We start from the raw sequence: 13035 nt of genomic DNA, 5'->3' as shown, positions 1-13035 counted from the left end.
TTTTTGTTTTTTTTAAATGTCGAAGTTTAACTGTAGAAGTTAGAATACCATGATGACTTAAGTAGAGATTTCAATTATTTTGAATCATTTCCGTAGAAGACACTTAAGATTACATAATGGTCTCTTCCCTTGTACAGTCTTCTCTGCAACTGAGATCAAGAGGAATTTAGGGAGCGTAGAAAGTGCTATAAAATACTATGTATTCTGAGAAATCCTATCACTCATCCAAAACTTCACAATAAAAAGTAGTGAGCAATTCTGTCTTCCCAACCCAACTACTGAGTTCCATGACAGGTACACTAAACCAACCAAAGTCCCAGTAGACACAAAATATTAGGTTTTCTCTAAGAGGGACCCCAAGAATTCATACCATCTGATAGCTGCTTGGTGTTCTGCAGAAGTTAAATAAAGATGCAAGTGAAAAGACAGAAAATCATAGGTAATATACAATGTTACCCATGATAAGAGAATTTAGTGATTACTTCTTTCACTGGATTCCCATGTGATGTGTAGCATACGCCCTATGGAAAAACCTTATGTGGGCAGCTTCAGGGTCCAATTCTACAAAGTGCTGTAGGAAATTTGCTCTGCAAACACAGTCCTTGAGCATGGGAAGCAGGTTTGTGTGGGTGAGTGTTCGACTGCACAACACAATGGCGAAGTAACTACAGACTGAACTGAGCAGTTTAAGTTCCCCAGACGGCACAGCGCTGCTTAGATGACTGGTTTTAGATCAGCAGCCATTAAGTCTGTTGGAGAAAAGCTGTTTACTACCAATGCGTTCTTATAATTTGCACAGGCCCAACCTGACGACCCACCGCCTCTGTCCTTCCTTAAACACATTTTATAAGGGATGCAACTGTGCCTGCCTGTGGATGTTTTTCTTGATACAGTTTCTTATGGTAGCGTTTCTTATGGCTTAAGTCATTCTTTCTCTACTTTTCTAGTCACAACCACTTGTTCCCCAGTGCTGCATTTATGAAAAAGGAAAGAAAATAGATGAAACTTTGGAAACTACTAATCAAATATAACTTTGTGATAGACTCTTAGCAAGATCTGATTCCACCATTTCTGCATAATACCAAAAAAATTATATATACTTTACTTTTTTCCTGTGTAGTCTGTTGAAGATGATGTCTCCTTTAAATTTTTGAATTGCATCAAAGTTTTTCTTATTTTAAACAATGGAAAAGCTTTCATGCAGTACAGGCAATTTGAGAAACTACAAAATGAATAATACATTGGTCTAGCATTTGACAGAAAAGTTAAGGGAGGAAAAATCCCCCAAAACAGAAACGCATGAGGGAGAGACAGAGACATACTTCAGCAAAACACAGCTCATGTGCTAAACTTCTTGCACTGCTTAGACACCCTGGTGCCAACTTAGAAGTTAGCAGGTGACTTGTGAATTGTAGAATAAAAATAAAAAAATTCATTTCCATAGCAGGGAACACAAAATCCTAACGCAAATATACACAGCACATGGTTTGCAAAGCAGTTTAAAAGACTGCAAGTTTCTGGTTTACCTGTTCAAATGTGCTGCATGGATGGCCAGCTCATCGATCAGAAGATACATGTTTTCTGACTGGCTTGGCAAATGACTGGAGTATATAAACTTCCTGATCAGAAAGCATGTAGATGTTGAGCTCTAAGTAGGCCAAGCAGCACAAATATAGTTCTCAGTAAAACTGCTTCTGAACACCCAGCAGCCAGCTAACAGTGCACTAGGAAAAGAGCAGGACAAAACAAGAAATAGGGACTGAGATAGGAAGCATATGCACAGGAGTGGACATAAACAGGGGGAAAAAAGTACTGCCTGAAGAAACATTGAGGAAAAATTACTGAAAGCTTTATTCTTGGAACCTCTTAACTTCTGCATTGAATATGCTCCTCAGAAAAACATGGCCAGATAGGACACTTTAATTATACCTCTGCTATTGATTTTGCAGTCTTAATAACCTTTTAACAATTTAATATGTAACAAAATCCTCATCAAGCAGTTGCTACTGGATCTCAAGGATATAATAACGTCTAGAAAATACATAAAAAGCACCAGTTATTACTGACTGTGCCCAGTCAGTAATAGCATAAAGCAGGTTCCACACCAAACTGAAAAGAATAGAAGGAAAGTAACATGCAACAGATTTCTGGTTTTGGATATTCAAAGATTGGAAAGAGAAGATGGTCTTAAAGAACATTTGTATTCCAGTTATTTTTTATATAGTTGAATATACGCTTACATAAGCGTACATAAACGCACATGTACAAGCCTTACTCACTTTCTAGATATACCTAAAAAGCAGAAGTATAAGAGTCTTGAACTCTACTGGCAAAATCTGAAGTGCCTAACTACAAGTAGTTTAGGCAATGAAAGACAGAAGTGGTAACTCAGTGCACTCTCAGAATTCATATGGTTAATTAAGTTCTGTATAGCACATAAATCAACACGCAGTATCTATTCACAGATGAAGTCTCAAGTCACCTGGACCAACTGAAATTCATATATGACACACAACACAGTGCATAACGCTGAGACATACTCTCTGGAAGAAGTTTTTACTTCCAGTCACAGAAATACTGAACTGAATCTTAACAGCAGAGAAGGCAGAATCCATGATATTTTTGCTTTAGCAGATTTATCTATTTAGATGATCACATCTTGGAAACAAGCATTCATACCTACTGAGATAAACCTACATCTATTAAAAGGTATAACAAGATTTTGGCAACTGTATAAAATAAAATACTACATAAGCATTACAGTATAGGATAACAGAAGATTGTAAAACCTCTTGATGTTTTATTGATTAAAAAAACATTCAATTGAAGTTATTGTAAAAATGGACACGTGAAAAAATCTGCAATAAACACTGAAGAAATGCACTTTTTATAGAACACTGTCCTGCTTCATAACTTATACAATGCTTAAACAGTATATTTCTTAAGCTGAATCACATTCTACTTTCAATAACTAACACAAAAGTCTTCTACCAAGATCAATGTTAGTCTATCCTCTCACCAACAGGTAACCCAGTGAAACTGTCAAGACAAGATAAGGCAACTTTTCCCACACACTGAGAATATACCAACTCAAAATATTGAATGCTGACCAAATGAGACTGTGCTAAATGCGCAATGCTGCTTTAGGTACTCTTCACCACACTAACTGCCATACGGATCGGGAATACTCAAGTTCACCTATTTATAACAAACCCACCACTTTCAGCTTTTAAAATCATAATTATGAAAATAATTCTATTGCACAGATCTTAAGGAAGTTCAATGATCAGTGGTATCCTTCGCAGTTAGGAGTTGCAGAGGCATATTATTAAATTTTGTCTTAAAGAAAGATTACAGCTACAGAGCACATTTTGGTTACTTGTTTTTCATTCCATTAAATCTCATGGTATGCATTATCACCTGTAATAAATGTGTTGTCATATACAAAGGAACTACCTTCAGTTGTACTTATGTTAAGAGAAAAAACACTTTAATGCAGAGTTAACCCAATTTGTTACTTTCTTATTCCTGAAGGTGAAGTAAGAGAAAACACTATTTTGCAGGACAGACTATAGTGAAGTGGAGATTTAGAAGAAAGAGATAAGCCATTTTTATCCTATTTCTTTGTCCTGTTTTAAAAGTCCTCTTCCACTCATCACTTTTTAATGACTATATTAACATGATACTTTCATTATTGTCTAATACCGACAGCTCAAGAGAAAGTGGCTGACTTAAGTGACAAATGGTACTCAAAGTCTAGAAAGGATTTTATGGAAAAAGACAGGCATCTCATTTCAGACCTGCATTACTCCCATTTCCCTTTTTTTGTTCTCTTACATAAAGTTAATTCTGCATACGAACTACTGTGTAATAACATTGGAAAAGACCTCATTTCAATGTTGCTACTTTCGGTAGCCATCTTCTGGGTATTCACAGCAAGATTCTGAAAGAATGAAATGAGTGGCTGAGTCCTGTATCACTAGGTTGGCAGAATAGGAATAAATGTCGTGGCAAGAGAAAAAGTTCTTGACATTCACATTTCTGATGAACAGCCGTCTTCAGTTTTCAACCTTACTGCATTAGCATTTTCTACTTTCCTTATCATACAATCCAATTTCCAAGCAGTGAATGAATGCAGGATCACATTAACTTAAGGTGAAGCAAAGGTGCAAATGTCACTGATTATAAAGCCTTTAAGAAATGTTGAAGCGATTCAAATGATATACAAAGAAATATACAAGAAACGTCTGGGCTCACAGAGCAGTGAAGGAAATTAAGACAACTACAGGCCATCTTGTGAAAGTTTTCATGTTTTGATTCTGTCATCGCAAGTGAATCCAGAGCATACAGGACTTTATCATAGGCTGCAGTCATAGTGGTCCAGAAGCTTTAGTAGATCTTGTCACTTACACAAGTCAAGTGAAGCTTCCAGCACCAGAGTACAGCAAACTGAGGTATTCCTGTCTAACCTCTCCTATCAGTCGAGAGCTAGGGGAGCACAAAAATAGCTAAAAGACACCTAATTCTTAAAGGGACTATAAGGTGCAAATTTTCCTGTGCATCAGATAATGATCAAACATTTTGCAGTTCTTCACAAATAACATTCACAGAAAGCGTAAAAGAGAAAAAAATGTCGTGTGACTATATCAACCTTATGATTTTTGTTAATTCACTTTCATCCATTCAGATAACTTGTAAAGTGGTCATTTAGTCTACTTCCTTCCAAAACAATGTCTACAGTGACATCTAGAGCTGGGATACTGTAGTTAGCTTTCTATGTTCCACATACAAACCCTGTTTCTGCACTGCTAGTCTGAGGACGAAACACTGTCTGTTGGTTTGCACTACTTTAGACTGATGCATTAAAAATTCTTAGTCATTCATGTAATTGAACAGGTTTATTTCTAAGGATGGTATTTAATAAAACCAGTGAGTTTACAGTTTTCAGAGTCTTGATAAGCTGCAAAATAAATTCCCATATTACAGTCCATAAAATGGGCCCTTGAAACTGAAATTTGTTTTCATTCAAGAACATGGTCCAGCAAAAACAGATGCAGCTCTCGGGAAGACACAGCAACATAAAGATGATGTTAATTCTGAAATTCCCATATGGTATCAACAATAAACAATTAAAAGAATCTCAAACCTTCAAGATAGAACAAGATGAAACATTCTATCAGCAATTAAGAGTCCGTCTTTAGAATCTGCTGTAATAAATTACTTTTAAAACACCAAACCTTAAAAAAAAGTCTATTGTGTGGAATAATTTTCTTAATTTTCAAAGGAAAGGAAAAAGAGATTGGGAAAGGTCTGCAACGCCTGTGCACACAAGACCAAATGACTCCTTAAATGAGGATCATCAGTTCAGTTTCTGTACTCTCTTCCCTCACAGATCACTTGTAGAAGTTTGAAGCACAGTGTACCCTCTCTCAATCTTTTCACTAAAACCCAAGATTCACTTCTCAAGTTGCACCATCGGAGCTCGTTAGAATTTTCATTAATTCCTATAGTGCTTGACTCACTTTGGATAACAGCAAACTCTTAGACAAGAGGGAATAACTTAGACAATGACATTAACAAAGAATATGTATATTCAAATTGAAGAGAGTCAAACCCACTTAAGTTAAAACTCCCAATTACTTACATTACAGTACTTTAGGATAAACTAGTTTCATAAATATCCATAGAAATAATACAATAGGAAATAAAACCAGGCTCACTAAGGATGAGCCTAGGGGTGGCATGCCGGAGTAGGGGGTGAAATCATAGCCCAGCTCAAATGCATCTATACCAATGCACGCAGCATGGGCACCAAACAGGAGGAGCTGGAAGCCATTGTGCAATGGGACAGGTATGACTTAGTCACCGTCACAGAAACATGGTGGGATGACTCGCATGACTGGAATGCTGCAATGGATGGCTATAAGCTATTCCAAAGGGATAGGCATGGAAGGAGAGGTGGTGGGGTGGCTCTGTATGTTAGGGAGTGTTTTGATTGTATAGAAATCAACGATTGTGAAGACCAAGTCAAGTGCTTATGGGTAAGGAGGAGGGGGAAAGCCAACGAGGCAGACATCCTGCTAGGAGTCTGTTATAGACCACCTAACCAGGATGAAGAGGCGGATGAAATATTATATAAGTGACTGACAGAAGTCTCGCAATCGCTACCCCTTGTTCTTGTGGGGGACTTCAATTTACCGAACATCTGCTGGAAGTATAACACAGCAGAGAGGAAACAGTCTAGGAGGTTCCTGGCGAGTGTGGAAGAGAACTTCCTGACACAGCTGGTAAGTGAGTCCACCAGGGGAGGTGCCTTGCTTGACCTGCTGTTTACAAACAGAGAAGGACTGGTGGGAGATGTGATGGTTGGAAGCCGTCTTGGTCTTAGAGACCATGACATGACAGAATTCTCGATTCTGAGTGAAGTAAGGAGAGGGGTCAGCAAAACTGCTACCATGGACTTCCGGAGGGCAGACTTCAGCCAGTTCAGGCCACTGGTTGAGAGAGTCCCTTGGAGACCGTCCTGAAGGGCAAAAGGGTCCAGGAAGGCTGGACAGTCTTCAAGAAGGAAATCTTAAAAGCGCAGGAGCAGGCAGTCCCCATGTGCTGTAAGACGAGCTGGTGGGGAAGATGACTGGCCTGGTTGAAGAGGGAGCTTTTGCTGGGACTCAGAGAAAAGAGGAGAGTTTATCATCTTTGGAAGAAGGGGAAGACAACTCAAGAAGAGTACAAGGATCTTGTCACGTCAAGCAGAGACAAAAATGCAAAAGCCCAGCTAGAACTCAATCTGTCCACAGTTGTAAAGGATAACAAATAATGCTTTTACAAATACATTAACAACAAAAAGCAAGGCAAAGAAAATCTTCAACCCCTACTGGATATGGCAGGGAACATTGTCTCCAAGGACGAGAACAAGGCTGAGGTACTTAATGCCTTCTTTGTCTCATTCTTTAATAGCCAGTCCAGGTATCCGCAGGGTATTCATCCCCCTGAGCTGGAAGACAGGGATGGAGAGCACAATAAACTCCTCATAATCCAGCAGGAAACAGTTAAGGACCTGTTAAGCCACCTGGACACTCACAAGTCTATGGCCCTGATAGGATCCACAGAAGAGTACTGAGAGAGCTGGCAGAGGAGCTTGCCAAGCCACTCTCCATCATTTATCAGCAGTCCTGGTTAACAGGGAAGGTCCCAGACTGGAAGCTTGCCAATGTGATGCCCATCTACAAGAAAGGACAAAAGGAGGATGCCAGGAACTACTGCCTGTCAGCCTGATCTCAATACCAGGGAAGATCATGGAGCAGTTCACCTTGAGGGTGCTCACAGGCCATGTGCAGGACAACCAAGGGATCAGGTCCAGCCAGCATGGGTTCATGAAAGGCAGGTTCTACTTGACCAACCTGATCTCCTTCTATGACCAGGTGACCCGCCTAGTGGGTGAGGGAAAGGTTGTGGATGTTGTCTGCCTGGACTTTACTAAAAGCCTTTGACAGCGTCTCCCACAGCATTCTCCTGAAGAAACTGGCGGCTCGTGGCTTGGACGGGTTTACTCTTCGCTGGGTGAGGAACTGGCTGGATGGCCGAGCCCAGAGAGTCGTGGTGAATGGCGTTAAATCCAATTGGTGGCCGGTCACAAGCGGTGTTCCCCAGGGCTCAGTTCTGGGGCTGGTCATGTTCAGTATCTTTATTGATGATCTGATTGAGTGCTCCCTCAGTAAGTTTGCAGATGACACCAAGTTGGGTGGGACTGTTGATGTGCTGGAGGGTAGGAGGGCTCTGCAGAGGGATCTGGACAGGCTGGATCGATGGGCTGAGGTCAACTGTATGAGGTTTAATAAGGCCAAGTGCCAGGTCCTGCACTTGGGCCACAACAACCCGATTCAGTGCTTGGGGAGGAGTGGCTGGAGAGCTGCCTGGCGGAAAAGGACCTGGGGGTCCTGACTGCTGGCTGAACATGAGCCAGCAGTGTGCTCAGGTGGCCAAGAAGGCCAACAGCATCCTGGCCTGTATCAGAAATAGTGTGGCCAGCAGGAGGAGGGAAGTGACTGTGCCCCTCTGCTCGGCACTGGTGAGGCCGCACCTCGAATCCTGTGTTCAGTTTTGGGCCCCTCACTATAAGAAAGATGCTGAGGTGCTGGAGTGTGTCCAGAGAAGGGCAATGAAGCTGGTGAGTGGTCTGGAGCACAAGTCTTATGAGGAGCGGCTGAGGGAACTGGGGTTGCTCAGTCTGGAGAAGAGGAGGCTGAGGAGAGACCTTACCACTCTCTACAACTACCTGGGAGGGGGTTGTGGTGAGGTGGGTGTTGGTCTCTTCTCTCAAGTAACTAGTGACAGGACAAGAGGAAATGGCCTCAAGTTGCACCAGGGGAGGTTTAGACTAGCTATTAGGAAAAATTTCTTTACTGAGAGAGTGGTCAAGCACTGGAACAGGCTGCTCAGGGAGGTAGTGGAGCCACATCACTGGAAGTGTTCAAAAAACTTGTGGACATGGCACTTCAGGATATGGTTTAGTGGGCCTGGTGGTGTTGGGTTGATGGTTGGACTTGATCTTAAGGGTCTTTTCCAACCTTAATGATTCTGTGATTCTGTGAAAATTGACCATATCAAAAAGAGTATGCACATACACTGCTCTTAAACACTGTATTTCTCCTCCCAAACCTTTTTGTATTAGAGAAACTTTCATAATAATAAATGTTTAAGAATGCTTGCAAAAAGTAAATACTACTACCAATATCGTAGCATTTAAGCATGCACATCTCTTTGAAATCTTAGTTTGGATGAAGACTGTCATTATGCTGTCAAAATGATGCCATTAATCTACCAATTCCAGTTGAATTTATACAATTAATTTATATACACACTTTCCTAACAAGAAAAAAAAATACAAGCAGATTTCATATTAAAATTAAAACACCAGAAATTAAACTGACTTTCAAAGTAAGTTGCAAAAATATATGTAATATTTGAATAAAGACCTCCTAAATGTTCTATACTGATAGAATTAGAGATGGGCTTTAATTTTACATGACACAGTAGGAGTAAACACAAGCTCAACAAGTATAGCTTCCTTTTCTACAGCTTGCCATTCCTCTAAATTACAGAAATCAAAATTAAGTAATTTGAATTATTGTGGTGATAAAAAAAAAAATTAAAACCCCTTACCTTCACATCCCTGTGAATTATATTATTATCATGACAGTAACGTAGAGCTTCCAATATCTGCCTCATGTAATGACTGAAAAAACAAAGACATCATATGTGACAAATCTGCAGGAAAAATTACTATACACATATAACAAACTAAGTTTTAAGAGTCAAACAATATAAAACTAATCAACCAACTTAACTTTAAGTAGACAAAGTCCAGTAGAACAGAGTTTGTATTTATAATAATGAATAATAAAATCTAAAGTTTGAGGATTATTATGATTGAAACCAAGGAAAATTAGAAAAGTCTGCATTTTCCATTTTGTAAAGGTTTCAAATGTTCAGTAATTCTGCTTCATAAGATAAGGAAGTCAGGACCCTTCAGGTTTTTCTGTAACAAAACCCAGGAAAGAAAAGGTGAGTATCAGTGCCTGATTCATCTAGAAAGGGATGGAACCGAGATTTTGGCTTGCTTGATGCAGATTGAAGAGTAACTTCCTTCTCCCCTGTGTCCAAAGGATCCACTAACAGATTACTGACCATACTAGAAAGCCAAGAAAGCCAACAGCATCCTGTGCTGCTTCAGGCAGAGCATTACTTATGTGCTAAGGGAGGCAATCCTTGTCCTCTAGAGGTTCCAGCTGGTTATAGGGAAACATTTTTCTCTAGGAACATAATTATGCACTGGACCAAGTTGCACAGGGAGGCTGTGGAATCTCCATCCTTGGAGGTTTTCTAGACCCTACTGAACAAAGCCTTGAGCAACATGATCCAAATGCAATGCTGACCCTGCCTTGAGCAGGAGCCTGAAGTAGAGACCTCTTGATGTCTCTTCCAACCTGGCTTCTATGATGCTAAAAAATCTGCAGTGTTGAGAAAAGCAAAAAAAGAATCTCATGGGCTTTGAGCTCAATTATCATGCCACTAGGACATTGGGTTTTGTTGTCCTTCTGCAATTATATAGACTCTGAATAAAACACACCTGTCAGGCAAGTCACCTAATGATGTCGTATGAGAGATTCATAAAAGGCAAAGACAAAGAATTAAGTATTGGTTGTAAAACACTATTTTATTCAATAATTCCATCCAAATATACAACTAGTAAATGACAAAATGCTCCAAAATTCTACCTTTATTATGCTAATCACTGTAATAAACATTCAGACTGTGAAAACAGGATTATTTATAGTATTCCAACTTTTAGCTACTACATTGTGCAATAGTATATTCCATTCTTTTCTATTTATCCTGTGGGATTAATCAAAATTATAATACATACCTGGCTACAGCCTCACTGTACACAAATCCAGCATCTGCTCTCTTCACAATTTCAAAACACAGATCTGCTCCATCCATACTGCAGGTAAAAAAGAGGGAAAATGCTTAAGACAGATAACTACAATCAATTACATAAAAGTGCTTAAAAAAAAAAAATCTACTTAGTCCACTTACATAAATCTTACATAAAATACTTTGGATACATGTACAATGCATTACTAACTAAACCAGCATCTAATAAAATATGGCTTGCCTCAGGTTAACCATGTCATGCCCCTCAGGTCATTGTATATGTTGTTTATGCTGTATATATTGTTCTTTCAAAATATTAGCAAAACCAAACATTTCTTCTATTGCTTAAACTGCTCATTGAACAAGGTGTGCAGGACAGCAGAAAGTCAATGCCCTGTCTACGAAGGCTCTGCAAGTTAACAATTAATGCACAGTATTATGTTGTGTTCTTAAGAGCATTACAGGTGAAACTCTATAATAAATACTGTAGTTATACACAAATCTTACTCAAACTGAATTTTAAATGAAGACTTTAAAAAATACTCTATAAATGTAGTATAGTCTTTTCAGTTAGCATTCTCATAAGGATAATTAAAGAGCCAAGAAAGTATTTTACACCTCACAGCCTCACAAGGCACCTGAAAACAGTGACAGCACACATACCACTAGCTCTGATATTTGATACTTTGTTCCTTTTCTCCCTAATTGTCTGTAGTCTTTCTGATAACCTAACTTCCCACAATGAGTAGTATAACACTTCTGGATGCACATATATTAATAGTTCTTAGGCTAAAATTAGACTACCATTTCTCTAAAACCAAAGCAGCCTTGTGTGGCACAACTGCCCTCCTTTTCTTTCTCCTGTAAGTAACCTAAGGCAGACTTATATCTAAAAATGTTCATTGCTCGATGGGGCAAGGAGAGTGTAACAAGAGTTAATAGGAACAATAAAAATCACATAGTATAATTCATGCTTAACAAGGCACTTGCAAAAATATCAGTTGTAACAGGTCATTTTCAGCCTTCACACATTTTCTTTTTCCTCTCCACCAAAGACTCAAGGGGCAGGGGGGAGAAGCACAATTTGCAAGGTATCTAGAGAGCCAACATTATCAGGCCATTTTGGTAAGCTATCCAGAATGTCAGCATAAAATCACTTTTGCTTTGTTACACACCTGCAATGCAAAACTTCTGCTTACGGAGTCACAAGCAATATGTAGAAGCTTTAATTCCCACATAAATCCAAAAGGTATCCCCATGCAAAGTACACTATCATGTGGACAGAGCACTGACAACTATAAGAGAGACTGGTGATGAAAAGAAATGCACATTCATCTAAGTAGGTGGAAAAAAATTTCCTGGACAGTTATTTCAGCACCTGGTACCATCTCCGGATTTAACAAGCCCCACAAATCAAAAACCCATATTGCCAAACCATGACTGCATCAATATATTCCTCTGTAGGTTTTTTCCCCTGTAGTTCTTCTGTCTTGCTCAATTTCATACAGCTAGTCTGTACACCTAACTAAATATCACTCAGAATATACTGTGCTGCACTGTATATAGTACTGTATAGTGGTAACGGGGTCAGGTTCCATGAGAAAAGCATAAATCTGGTTTTAGCTAGCTCTGGAAAAAACCTTCATGACAATCTCCCTTTCAATGATTCCTCCCAACAATTTATTTCAGCTAGATGGGAAACAAAACTGAAACTTGAGCAACACCAAGCACTGTAGAACATACAAAATGTATGATTAACTACCAAAAATTAGGAGATGTCATTCTCGTGAAGCAGCAGAACCATTTCGAAGACTCATTTCACTCTGCCTTATTATAAACTACAGATGAATAAAGATCCAGTGGCACCCAAGATTTTAGCAGTATCAATAGTTGCCGAGACACTGAACCAAGAGTGTCATTCCTTTACACTAACTTTTCCATTAAACAAGGTTTTTATAATCAAAATGGTCTTTAACATGTATTTCTACCTCCCACTTACACATACCAGCATTTTTCATTTAAATTTTGTAACAGTAAGTGGCAGTTTGATTTTTTTTTTTCAAATATTTTTCAGTTAAACTACGTTGATATTAAAAATGGCTACAGTCTGTGAGCAGTAATGTTTGAAAGTTATATTCCATCAAGATGAACTCTGTTGTTCTCCAAAGCACAGATATGTGGCAGGTGTATTTTAACCTCTGACTTTTGACTAACTACTTTTCCAAGACAAAATCTTTTTTAAGTGTAGATTTTTCTTCATTTATAAATAGGGCTTTTATCACCCCAACAATGTTGAATTTTGTCTGAAAATCTTTTGAGACTTTCATCTTGAGGCTGCAAAAGCAACAGTCACCCTCCATTATAAGAAACCCCAGAAAATTCAGAGCAATAACAAGCTAAAAACTCAACAATATCACAACCACTTAAAAGATGACTTTGCAGAAACTGAAAGGCTTATGTGATGCAAGGGCATTAAAGTTTTGAGATACTGATGAAATGAAAGTTCTGGAAGTCTCAAGGTTTTGTAAGGACTGTTAGCATTAGGCATGTAAAAACCATAAAAATAAAAAAAATAAGATAAGTTAAAATCCACTAAAA

At 38.9% G+C, this 13035-nt stretch overlaps 1 protein-coding gene across 5 annotated transcripts in view; it reads right to left on the bottom strand.

Annotated features, from left to right (window-relative positions):
* Positions 1–13035, bottom strand: part of CASK (calcium/calmodulin dependent serine protein kinase) — a 226309-nt gene that overhangs the window by 117041 nt on the left and 96233 nt on the right. For all 5 annotated transcript variants that reach the window (XM_082009616.1, XM_082009618.1, XM_082009619.1 and 2 more), the window contains exons 4-5: positions 10427–10504; positions 9163–9235 (exon numbers count right to left, since the gene is read on the bottom strand). In XM_082009616.1, coding sequence (XP_081865742.1) covers positions 9163–9235; positions 10427–10504 — 151 coding nt within the window. The remainder of the gene's footprint in view (positions 1–9162; positions 9236–10426; positions 10505–13035) is intronic.

The sequence above is a fragment of the Phaethon aethereus genome (assembly GCF_964289735.1).
Source record: "Phaethon aethereus genome assembly, chromosome: 1".
In the NCBI taxonomy this organism is placed as follows: Eukaryota; Metazoa; Chordata; class Aves; order Phaethontiformes; family Phaethontidae; genus Phaethon; species Phaethon aethereus.
This window is presented reverse-complemented; position numbering and strand designations above follow the sequence as displayed.